The 12,749-nt window shown below is 38.2% G+C and overlaps 1 protein-coding gene across 1 annotated transcript in view; it reads left to right on the forward strand.

Moving 5' to 3' along the window:
• The window catches only part of ARHGAP42 (Rho GTPase activating protein 42), a 401,124-nt gene that overhangs the window by 371,730 nt on the left and 16,645 nt on the right, over positions 1–12,749 (forward strand). The window contains exons 19-21 of the mRNA XM_043997378.1: positions 4,767–4,911; positions 7,230–7,610; positions 7,981–8,137. Of these exons, the coding sequence (XP_043853313.1) occupies positions 4,767–4,911; positions 7,230–7,610; positions 7,981–8,137 (683 nt within the window). The remainder of the gene's footprint in view (positions 1–4,766; positions 4,912–7,229; positions 7,611–7,980; positions 8,138–12,749) is intronic.

Raw genomic sequence — 12,749 nt, forward strand, 5'->3', positions numbered from 1 at the left:
TTATCCAAATAATAACAAAACAGAAATCAGAGAAGATATATATAGGAGTCGTACATAAATATCAGACAAAACAAAGTGAAGAGACTCTCCTATTGGGAGTGAGATAACTCAGTTCAACCAAGAGAGAGGGTCCTAAAACTTCCCAAAGTCTTTAGTGTAGCAAGCTGGGAATAGGGACATGATGGAGACTGCCAGCTCCTTTCATGTCATTCTAGAGTCTTTTTCCTAGAAGCCTGAAATGGGGTTGACATCATCCATCTTCTCTCTTGGAGCCAGAAGCCAAAAGTGACTGAAGCAACTTGATGCCTGAAGAAGACTGGCACCCAAGAGTCCCAAAGGACACTTCCCTTGAATAGTCCTGGAGGGGACTTGAAGGGGACTCTTGCTTGGAGAGGGATCTTTCTCTCCTCTAGCCAACTCTGCCCCACCATTCACAAAGGGCAGGGTGTTTATACTTCCATTACACTATGTATCCATATCATCCTCTGCCCTTCCTTTTTTTTTTTTTTTTTTTGCCTTCAGTCTTTGCCAACATCATGGCCTTTTTCAATGAGTCATGACTTATAGTATAGTCAAAGTGTTTAAGCTTCAACTCCGGTACTTAACCTTCCAGTGAATAGCCTGAATTAGTTTCTTTAAGTATTGATTGATTTGACCTTGTTTTCCAAAGGACTCTCAAAAGTTTCTCTAGCATCACAATTTGAGAGCATTGATTTTTCAGCACTGAGCATTCCTTATAATAGTTCAACTCTCACAGACCTTCATTGCTACTGGAAAAACCATAGCTTTGACTATATAAACCTTTGTTGGTAAGGTGATGTCTCTGCTTCTTAGCATGCTGTTGTGAAAGGTTCCTGGTTTGAAACTAGGTAGAAACAACTCTCTGGCATGATTCCTTTTTTCCAGAGCTAACTCAGTATTTGGGAGGCTCCAAAGGAAAGTGTGGGGGAAAAAAGTTTGGCTGCCTATCAATCTGAAGGTCTACAGAGCCATTGCGTTGACTTCATTGTCGCATGCCTGTGGATGCTAGATAGTATACCAAGGTCATGGCAGAAAACTGAATCACTTCCATTTGAATTGTCTTAGGAAGATTCTGTAGATCACTTGGCAAGACAAGGTACCAGACCCAGAGGTCCTTTCTTGAAATAAACTGCCAAGCAATCAGATTCTACTGGGGCAGCTAGGTGGCACAGTGGATAGAGCACCAGCCCTGGAGTCAGGAGGACCTGAGTTCAAATGTGGCCTCAGACACTTGACACTTACTAATTGTGTGACCCTGGGCAAGTCACTTAACCCCAACTGCCTTGCCAAAACAAACAGACAAAACCCTCCCCAAAAAACTTCTACAGAGAGTGAAACTCTGATGGGCTGGCTATGTTGTTCTAATGCCAAACATACACATGCCTAAAAGACTATTTTATGGAGAACTCACACAAGGCAGACACTCAAATGGTGGTCAGAAGAAGCAATACAATGACACTCAAGGTCTTGCTGAAGAACTCTGGAATTGATTATATGTCATCAGAGACATTGGCAGAGGACTATCAAGCTTGTATTGGTATGATCAGCCACAGTTGGACACACTGTACCTTGACTCCAACATAGTGATGTCATTTTGATCCTCTTCAAGAATGAATAACCATGCTGTCCAGGTTTACCAAACCATTCCTTTCAAAAGCAAGCATCTTTTAATTTCAAGGGTGCAGTTGCCATTTGTAGTAATCCTTGAGCCCAAGAAAATCTGATACTGTGTCCATTTCTTCTCCCTCTATTTGCCAGGAAGCCATGGTTCCAGTTGGCAAGATCTTATTTTTTATTTTTTATTTTTTGTTTTATTTTTATTTATATTTTTTTGGAGGGACTAACACACACACCCAACTGGGCGGAGTAATTTTTTTTTTTTTGATGATAAGCTTCAGGCCAGCTTTTATACTCTCCTTCTTTCATTCTAATTGAGAGGTTTTTTAATTCTTCACTTTCTGCCATCAGAGCGGTGTCATCTGTATATCTGAGATTGTTGTTTCTTCTGGAAACTTTAATTCCAGCTTTTGATTCATCTAGCCTGGCATTTTGCATGATGTACTCTGCATATAAGTTAAATAAATAAAGTGACAACATATACCAATAAGGAGCCAGGTCCTTACCAATAAGCTGTGGGACGGGTTGCATGAGAAAGAAGACTTGTCTTTATTGCATTATTAAGTCATTTTTTGTTATGAGCTCTTTCCTACCAGGTTTGAAGAAGAGGATCAAATTTTGTGCTCATCACTTCTTTATGAGGAGTCTGACTGTCTTTTTACTGGGAGTAGTCATTAAGTTTTTCTCAGGAATGCTCACAAATCACTTTTCCTTTGTTTCATTTGCTTTCCAAGGTTTTCTGATTGGTATTTTACCATTTGTATTGCATTTTCTATTCTTGAGAGAGGGAGCATTCTAATTCTGGTGGGGTTTTTTTGCTTGTTTTTTAAGCATTCCCTCACTGCTTCCTTCTCTTTGGGTCAAGACTCTTAATTGTCATGTTATTCTTGCTTTAAAGAAACAAAAACACTCCATGCATCTTTAAGGCATCTGTCTGTTAAATTCCAAGAGAAAGGTTTAAAAAAAAAAAGAAAAGAATGTGATGCAGGAATGATGATGGAAACGGGAAATGTAGTTATTCTCTATCCTAAGCAAAATTGTCCTTCATAAATCAATAATAGCTAATGGTTCCTGAATAGATTAGGCCATTTTTTGTTCTGAGTCATTACTGTGCTGTATTCATTTCTCATTCCTTTTATTAGTCTCCTTGGGTATGTGCCTACCACTCCTAACTAAAGGCTAACTAAGAACACAAGAGTGTCCTTCTAAAATTTTATTCAATGGAGGAAAAAAAAAAGAATGTTTCACCCATCCATTCCAAGAGCCTGTGGTTGGAGTATAACAGCAGGAGCTTAGTCACAATGAGTTCTTTTTAGGTACATATTGGACTAGATGATCTTTGAAGTTTCTTATTTCTGAACTAGAAAGTCTGAAGACCTTGTATCAGATTTCAGCTGAGCCACTTACTAGTGTGGTGATTTTAAGCGAGTCACAACCCTTTGAGCCCAGGTTCCTTGTTTGCCAGATGAGAATAATAACCTTTGGCCTCTCTGCTTTCTGACCAGGTGTGTATGAATTTGGACTCAGCTGTGTGACCATGGGCAAATTACTCCATGTCTTTTGGTCTCAGTTTCCTCATCTGTAAAATTCAAGGATTGAAATGGAAAACCTCCAAGACACCTTCCTCCTCTAAACCTATGATCCTATGGTCAGAAATATAAAGGCAGCATGGTGGGGTAGATAGAATGCTGGAGCTGGTGTCTGGAAGCCTTGGGGTTTAGATCCAACCTCTGGGATTGTGTAACTATTTGACCATAATTAGATTGCTAATCTCTTGGGTGCCAGGTTTCTCACCTGTAAAATGGGGATGAGAAGGATGGTGAAGATGATGATAATGAAGAATAGGAATTCATAAATATTTATTAAGTACCTACTATGTACCAGGCATTGTTCTAAGTGCTGGTGATACAAAAGAGGCAAAAAACAATAACAATGATGATGACGACAAGGATGACCTACCTTATAGAGTGGTTGGTAGGCTGAAATGAAAGAAAGCATATGTTTTGTGTAAATTATATGAATATAGGTGGCTTTGTTAGTATTGTTACACAACTTCATGTTTATTATGAAAAGCAGCATTGTTTAGTAGAAGGGACACTGACCTGGCTCAGATGATTTGAATCCAAGTTCCTATGCTTGTTAATGATATGGCTGTCAGTTCAGCTCTTTGAGCCACAATTTACTAATTCATCATTTGGGTATAATGGTACTTGCACGATGACTGTACCAAGTTATTGTGTTATATAAGCATTACAACAGTATGATATAAGTCTATCATAAAACATTACATAAATGTAAGCTATACTCATTATCACTATTCTGTCTATAGCTTGCTCTGTTCCCCTCCACAAAATAGCCAAAAAGCAAGGGCCTTCCCCAAAGAATCCTTAAGCCTGTGGAAAATAGAAAGTGGCCCAGGAGATTTTCTTTTTCCTTTTGGATTGTGTAGCACTGATCCCTTCTAGTCCTGGAAGGGTAAAATAGAACCTCTAAGTTATTTTGACCTCTATCTCAATATAGGTCGAAGGGTGAAATATAGCAAACTGTTGTCAAGTTTTCAGAATTACTAGAGAAGGTTGTTTAAAATGTCTATATTTGAAAAACCTCCAAAGTTAACAGTTAAGAGATAAAAGCAAATAACATCCCCAAAACTCAGAAAGCAAATGAAGAACTGTTGTAGATGTAGTGATCAGCACCAAGGGAACATTTTTTTTTCTACTTTGCAAGGTACAAGTCCACTAGGGCATTATCATATAATAATATTCACTGACACTGACATAGACTTTGAAGTTTACAAAGTGCTTTTATACATATTACCTCATTTGTATCTCCCATTAACTCTGTGAGGTGAGTACTATTCCAGTCCTTATTATCTCCATCTTATAGATGAGAGAACTGATGCTGTCGAAGGGTAAGGGACTTGCTTTAAGTTGCAGAGATAGGAAGGATGTCCTAGGCAGATTTGGAATCTAGCTGTCCCTGACTCCAAATTCAGGGATTGATCTAATACCCCATAGTGAGTTTAGAGAATATGCAATTATATTAATAACTCATCTTAATGCAAGTATTCAAGTTTATTGATAAGACTGTATTTCCATTGAACCTGCATTTCTTTTTCTTCCATATAGATATTCCATACTGCACCAGACCCAAATATTCCTCTTCCTCAGCCTCAGTCCCGGTCAGGGTCCAGAAGAACAAGAGCCATTTGCCTCTCGACAGGCTCCAGGAAGCCCAGAGGGAGATACACCCCCTGCCTGGCAGAACCAGATAGTAAGTGTGGCATGACCTTTCCAAACGTTTTCTGCTTTTCTACCCCTTTCTTCCATGGCTCTATGACTCTCCTGTTGGTGATTACTGAGAGAGAAAATGTTCTTGCCAACTCTTAGACTCTCTCCTATTCTACATTTATAAAGTCCCTGTCAACGTGTAGTATCAAGGTGCCAGGGACAAACATATTAGACCAAATTCATTACCACTGCAAAGGAAAAAAAAACCATTCTTCTCAATACCCTTTCTTCTGCAGCTGTGATTAAGTACATTGGGTGCTTTCTCTGTAGCAGGTTTTGTCCTGGTGCAGAAGTGGCTGCAAAGAAAACCAAAGTGAGTCTGACTGAAGCAGTGATTTTCCTTCCTCCTTTTACATTATGTTCTTAAAGCCTCATCTCTTGGGCATCATAAAATGCTTAAAAAAAATAACACACTGACTAACTTAGTATACTGAGACAAGCACCAAGGTGATTTAGAGAGGTAGCTTTAGCCAGTGATATGTGGTATTTTGAAAAAAAAATAAGAGAAGGGGGTGCTGTCCTCACTTCATTTTAATTTTTGTTTCAAGCCCCTCTCCCTCCAACCCCCAGCTGCTAGATTTGCCAGAGTTTTATAGAACTGCTAGTGTGCCATGATGGAACCAGGAGTCCAGTCACTTGGCTTTGAGTTCTATGTCAGACACATATTATGAGACAACAAGCTAGTCACTGAACCATTCTGAGACTCAGTTTCATCTAACAAAATGGGGATAATAACTACTTACATTTGTGTTGCTCCTTCAAGTTTGCAAAGGGCTTTTCACACAAACCTATGAGGATTTATGCTTTGTAAAACTTATGGTGCTATTTTGGGCATCTAGGTGGTATAGTGGATAGAGTGTTAGACCTGAAGTCAGGAAGACTAATAATCTTTCAGAGTTCAAATGTGGCTTCAGACACTTACTAGCTATGTGACCCTGGGCAAGTCACTTGACTCTGCTCGCCTCAGTTCCTTATCTGTAAAATGAGCTGGAGAAGGAAATGGCAAACTACTCTAGTATCTTTGCCAAGAAAACCCCTAAATGAGGTCACAAAAAGTTGGACAGGACTGAAAACTACTGAACAACAACAAAATATGCTATTTAAATGTGAGTAGTTGTTATTATGGAAAGGTAGCAAGGTTTAATGGACAGAAGACTGTGCTTGGAGCTAGGAAGATGTGGGTTCAAGTTCTGTTTATGAAATAGACTCTCTGAAGCTCTCAGTTCCCATAGACAACTTTCTTAAGTTTATAAATTATAAACAAGTTATACATATTTGGAGTTCCCTATATCAATTATAGACATAATAATTTAAATGTATTCAACTGATATTTATTAAGTACTTACTATATTTAAGACACTGTGCTAGGTCTTAAAGATACAAGAAAAAATGGCCCAGTCCATACTATTAATGGGGAGGGGGGAAGAGAATGTAGGGGAAGAAATGTGGAAATATACAACACATACACATAAAAGCATGATTCAGTATATGGTGTGATAGAAGAATGGGGAGAAATCCAGACAAAGTCCTCTCAGAGCTTCAGTCTTTGTCATATCTTCCTGTAACATAAAAGAAAACTCTAGAAAAATAGCTTTTGTGATGCAGAATTGTTAGCTACAGGAAATGAATTTGCCTTTTGTGAGGTTTGTACAGTTTTGAATTTGCCTGCTGATGGCTAATAGTGCCTTTAAATGAAAAGGGATTCAGTTGTATCATATCTTAATAATACCTCTTGAAATGGCGGTGGTGGTAGGGACAAAGGAGACAACAACAAAACAAAAACACCAAAAGATGTCATTAATCCATTTCTTTGGCCTCTTCAGTCATTAGTGAAACTCTTTTCTTATTGTTCGATTACTCTGGGATCCTGCTGTCAGAGACAAATTTTGATCTTACTTTGTTTGGTTTCATGTTCCATAAAGACTTGAGAAAGTATATGTACGTATGTGTATATTCATGTGTGTGTATATATACACATTTACATATATATATATATATATACACACACGTACATATACAAATTTATTTATATTTGTATATGTATATATATATACATATGTATACATTTGTATATGTATATATATATATATATACCTTTACATTTCATGTCAGAAATACAGCCATCTATTCCAAATTTTAAAATAGCCTTTCTATATTGAGAAAACTAGCAATAATAGCTCTAGGCCTAGAATTTTAGTGATTGTAATCATTGTCAACCTGTATCATCAGCAAGAGAATGTAAGGCTTTAAGTAGTGTTATTATTAACAGAAAGCCTTCCTTTTTCTTCCCCCCCACCACAGGTGATTCATATAGCAGCAGCCCAGATAGTACACCTATGGGAAGCATAGAATCACTGTCCTCTCACTCATCAGAACAAAATAGCACTACTAAGTCAGCTTCCTCCCAGCCACGGGAAAAATCTGGAGGCATCCCCTGGATTGCATCTCCACCACCTTCCAATGGACAGAAAAGCTCAGGTCTCTGGACAACTAGTCCGGAATCAAGTTCTAAAGAAGATGCATCCAAAACAGATGTGGAGTCTGACTGTCAGAGTATTGCATCAGTCACTAGCCCAGGGAACATTTCCCCACCAATAGATCTGGTCCATAAGGGGCTTTATGGACCGTCGGGACTGAAGCGATCTGCAGCTTCCTCCCTCAGATCAATCCCTGCAGCTGAAGGTAAGCAATGCAAAGCTTGCATTTCTCTCTTGTCACATTATCAATTACTGATTAGCATGATTAAGAAAGTGGAAAAGCTAAGAAGTTATGGGGCTAATGGCACTTACTAATCTTGCTCATGCACTTAGATTTATAAGAACCCCTTTACATTGTGACTTTTTAGCTAAATTTCTCATCAACGCATGGTAAGGCTATGCCATTTTGAAAATTGCTGTAGTTTGTGATCTCCCTGAGGATGGTCTGCTGTGCACTGCACATTCTGTACATTTCCATTTTGATTCAAAGAAAAAAAAACTTTTTTTTTGGTAATGTACATGCACCATGACATTAGCTTTATTTTGTCTTTATGATTTTGGGGATTTTCTTATAGGAAACAAAAGCTACAGTGGATCCATTCAAAGTTTAACTTCCATAGATTCCAAAGAGACACCCAGAGCACCACCAAATCCTGACCTCCCTCCAAAAATGTGCAGGAGATTAAGGTTAGACACTACATCAAGCAATGGATATCAGCGACCTGGCTCAGTGTAAGTTGTTCACTTTTAATTTTTTAATCTTCTCTCATGATTCACTTTTAATTTTTTAATCTTCATTTTAATATTAAGTAGCATAATCAAGTTAGCAAGAATACTAGGAAACCTTGAAATCTGAGGTTGTATCCAAGCTGAGTGAACTTGGACGAGTTTCTTTCTTTCTTCTTCTGATCTGCTATAGAATGGATAGAGTGATCTATGTCCCTTCACAAGATTATTTTGGAAGGTAGTTTAGGATTAAAAATTACTGTGGTGCAGCAGGTACCATAATATCTGGAACAGAGACTGCCTGGGTCAATATCATGGGTTAATTAATAGCCTCTAGGTTGTGGATGGACTTTGATCTGCATTGGTTCTCATGCTGACAAAATCACAGAGATGTAATTTAGAATCAATATTATGAATGTAGATTTTGGACAATGATATTATGCAGGTTAGATTGGAATTAGAGGATATAAAACCACATAGTGAAACACTGAGTTCCTTAGGAGAAAGTTATAAATTCAGGTAGGTTAATAGTGTTAAGGCTAAAATTCTATCTAGTCTGTCTAAAATATCTAATGAGTGGTCACCAATAAATTATAAGCTTTAGCAAGAGTTAGACTTTTAAGCATTTATTAAGGAAAATAAGAAGTTGGTAAAGAGAGAAGGAAAGGCCTAGATTCATCTATCTATTAAAGGGAGAGAGCATTTCTAGCTCCCTTCTCCATGAGAGTCCTCTGGAAAAGAAAGCGAATCAGAGCGCCAGGCTCCCCATTCTTCCTCCCACAAGCAAATGTCACTTCCTGATGCCAAAGAAAAGACGCATGGTCTTGCCCTCAGAGACCTTCACCTCATGGCAGAGCTTTTCTACAATAAGTCTCCAGCAGATGGCGTCATTCCAGTTGTTACAGTAGACAACTCCATAGATCACTAAGACACTCTGATACTGGTTTGTAGAGAGTGTAATGTCATTCCTATGGTTTAAGTCACTTCCTCTCACCTGAACAGAATAGCATTAAAATGGTTTATTATTGGGGCATCTAGGTGGCACAGTGGATAGAGCACTGGCCCTGGAGTTGCAGGAGAACCTGTGTTCAAATCTGGCCTGACACTTAACACTTAGTAGCTGTGTGACCCTGGGCAAGTCACTTAACCCCAATTGCCTCACCAAAAAAAAAAAAAAGGTTTATTATTTAAAACCAACTCCTACCACCATCCCAGAGGCAGCTAAGTGGTGCAGTGGCTAGATTGCTGAGACTGGAGTAAAAAAGATCTGAGTTCAAATTCAGCCTCAGATACTTGCTAGCTATGTAATCCTATCTGACTGACTTTCCTTAACTGAGGGATCATAACAGTACTTTCCTCCTGGGGCTGTTTTGAGGCTATATGAGATATTTGTAAAGCATTTAGCACAGTGGCTAGCACATTAATAGACACTTAAGTGCTTGTTCTCTCTCCCCTTCCTTTGTAATGTAAAGCACTATCTTCTCTGGGTCACCTACCTCCCTGGCCCCTTACCCTGTCCTCCCCCCCTCCCCCCAGACACATTATTCCTTCAGCGTAATAATCAGGACCATACTTAATTTAGATCTAAGTATAAATACTTATTTTAAAACAATTCCTGCCAAAGCACACTCCTTTTCACAGATGGGGAAAAATCATTTGGGGTGGGGGAGAGAAAAATTATTAAAAGTGTGATGGTGTTACAGCTAGGTGGCGCAGTGGATAAAGCACCATCCCTGGATTCAGGAGGACCTGAGTTCAAATCCGGCCTCAGACACTTGACACTATCTGTGTGACCCTGGGCAAGTCACTTAACCCTCATTGCCCCACAAAAAAGAAAAGAAAAGAAAAGAAAAAAGTGTGATGGTTACTTGAAATAAATGATTGGTTCAATGAATGGATGAGAGAGGTGAGATTACTTTGGAGTATGGTATAGAAAGAAATTAATGACTCAGAAAAAGTGTTGGTGAATGGAGAAGGAGAAGTTAGGCAGATGCCAAAAAAAAAAAAGGGAAGGAAGAATGGGGGTGGGGCAAGACAAAGAAGAAGGGAGAAAGAAAGAACAAAGAGGAGTTGTAAAGGAAAAAAAGAGAAAAGAAAGACAAAATTGAGGCCTACCCTGTTTTTATTATCTGAGGCTTTGATGAAGGTAATGCTTTTGAGTATTCAAGGCTTTTTATAGTTTGCAATGAGTTGCAACTTCATATCAGGACTATTAATCTTTTTGCAGGTTAAAAATCTGCCTACCATGACAGCTGGGGACTTCCCCTGGTCAAGCAAGCACTTACTTATATGTTTACTTTATAATATAGTCAAAAGAGCCTTGGATTGGGAAGCAGCAGACTTGGTTTCAAGCCTGGATTTACAACTTACTACTTGGGTGACTTTGGCAAGTTACAATAGGCTCTTTGGGTCTCAGTTGACCAAATGACCTCTGAGGTCCCTTTCACCTCTAAATCTGTGATCCCATGATCCCATATTAGTAGCCTGAGAAATAAGGCAACTTCAAATTTTGTGACCATTGTATAGAAAACCATGCCAAACATATGAATGTAAGTAATGGCGCACTGGGTCAGATCAATGGTCAGTCTGACCTAGCATTCTCTTTCATTCATCAGTACAGTAGGCTTTTTGTAATGGGTCATAGTTGTCCTCAAAAGGTAAGAATATGCCCTAAAACATTCCTAATTTTAATCTGTTGCAGGATACTTTGTCAAACTATTTTCTTCATAGCATCAGTGGATGAAATTTATTAGTTCATTCCTTTAAAGTTTTTTTCATTATACCTAGCAATATAATTGTATTGGTTCTAAAATCAATGCACCTCTTCTTGGTGGTTGAAATATGCCCAAGAAGAAAAGAGAAAAGTGTCCATTCCAGTTTTCCTTTAGAAAGGTCAGAGTTTTAGACATTGAATACTATGATAACATCTCTAGGAGTTAGAAATAGGGCATTTGTGTTCCATCCTTAGAGTAAGGAGCTCTGTTCTTGTCCCAATAGACTTTGATGCCTAAAGGATAAAAGTGAACCTTTAAAAAAAAAATTAGAAACAAAATAGACATTTTATTTTTTCTCAATTACATGGAAGCGAAATTTTTAATATTTGTTTTTAAAATTGATTTCCAAATTCCCTTCCCCCTCCCCTCCTTGAAAAGGCAAGCAATTTTATATAGATTACACGTGTGCAGTTGTGCAGTTCCATATTAGCCATAAAAGTGAACTTTTAAAAAATGAACTACTACATCATTAATTCAAAGAAAACATGATTTTCTCTTCTGGTATTTACTTAGATATTTTGGATCTTTGATTTCACTGATTTTGTTTCCTCTCTGGTGAACAGATCACAACTTCTTCATAGCTTCTAATCTTTGTTTGATTCTTGTCCACGTTTTTCCACAGAAGATCCACCCAACATGTTGACAGCCTTCCTCTTTTTTTGTTTTTTGTTTGTTTGTTTGTTGTTTATTGTTTTTTGGTTTTTTTGGCAGGGCAGTGAGGGTTAAGTGACTTGCCCAGGGTCACACAGCTAGTAAGTGTCAAGTGTCTGAGACCAGATTTGAACTCAGGTCCTCCTGAATCCAGGACCAATGCTCTATCCACTGTGCCACCTAGCTGCCCCCTTCCTCTTTTTTTTTAATAGGCCAAGAATTCTATTAAATATACTACTTCAGCTGTCCTATTATATCTCATTCTCACTACATTTCAGTACATTTCGGGGTGTATGGTACACAGATGGGATAGATGTGTCAGAAGTGGAATTAGCAGGATTTGATAACTGATTAGAAATGACAAGTGAGGAATACAGAAGCATCAGTGATAATCCCCAGATTTCAAACATGGGATACAGGATGGTGTCATTACAGAAAGATATATTAAGGGATGAATGAGAGCAAGATTGGAGGATGAAATAATAAATTCGGTTTTTGGACAGTAATGTGTTTTGAGACAAGTTGGACATCTAAGTGGGGGGGGGTATCTCAAATGGCCATTAGATATGCTGATCTAAGACTCAGAAGAAAGCTCAAGATTGAAAGAGATATTTGAATTGTTTGCATGGAGGTAGTATTTGAGGCTCTGAGAGGCAATGAATTTGCCGGGGAAAGAATAAAGAGAGGGAAGAATAGCAAAGGAAGCAGATGTCAAAGAGTAGCTTGATAGTTGAAAAGAGAAACAGGAGAACGTGTCCCTAAAGCTAAGAGACAAGGCCATGTCTAGTAGGAGGATGTGTTAAAAAGCAACAGAAACTGCAGAGAAATTAAAAGTCTGAGGTATCTCTTTATCTTTTCCCATCCTAGTACAATGCCTTACATATAATAGGAAATTATTATGGAGGAGGGATAGATAAATGAATAAAAGAACATGCTCTAAGGAGGAAATGTTCTCTTCACCATTCTTAATTGGACAGAGGAAGAATGAAGTTAAAAGAAGAACCCATGCAAGCAGCAAGTAGTTTATAGCAACCCATATACTGAAAGAGATAAAAATGTCATTTATAGTTAGTTAGCAATTTGTCTCTCATTCATAAGACTATATCACTTGAAGTTCATGCTACTCTGTTCACATTTTTGTATTCACAACAATTTTTTTTTTTAAATAATGCAACAGGAACTTGTGATGATCT

Source organism: Dromiciops gliroides, chromosome 3, assembly GCF_019393635.1.
Source record: "Dromiciops gliroides isolate mDroGli1 chromosome 3, mDroGli1.pri, whole genome shotgun sequence".
In the NCBI taxonomy this organism is placed as follows: Eukaryota; Metazoa; Chordata; class Mammalia; order Microbiotheria; family Microbiotheriidae; genus Dromiciops; species Dromiciops gliroides.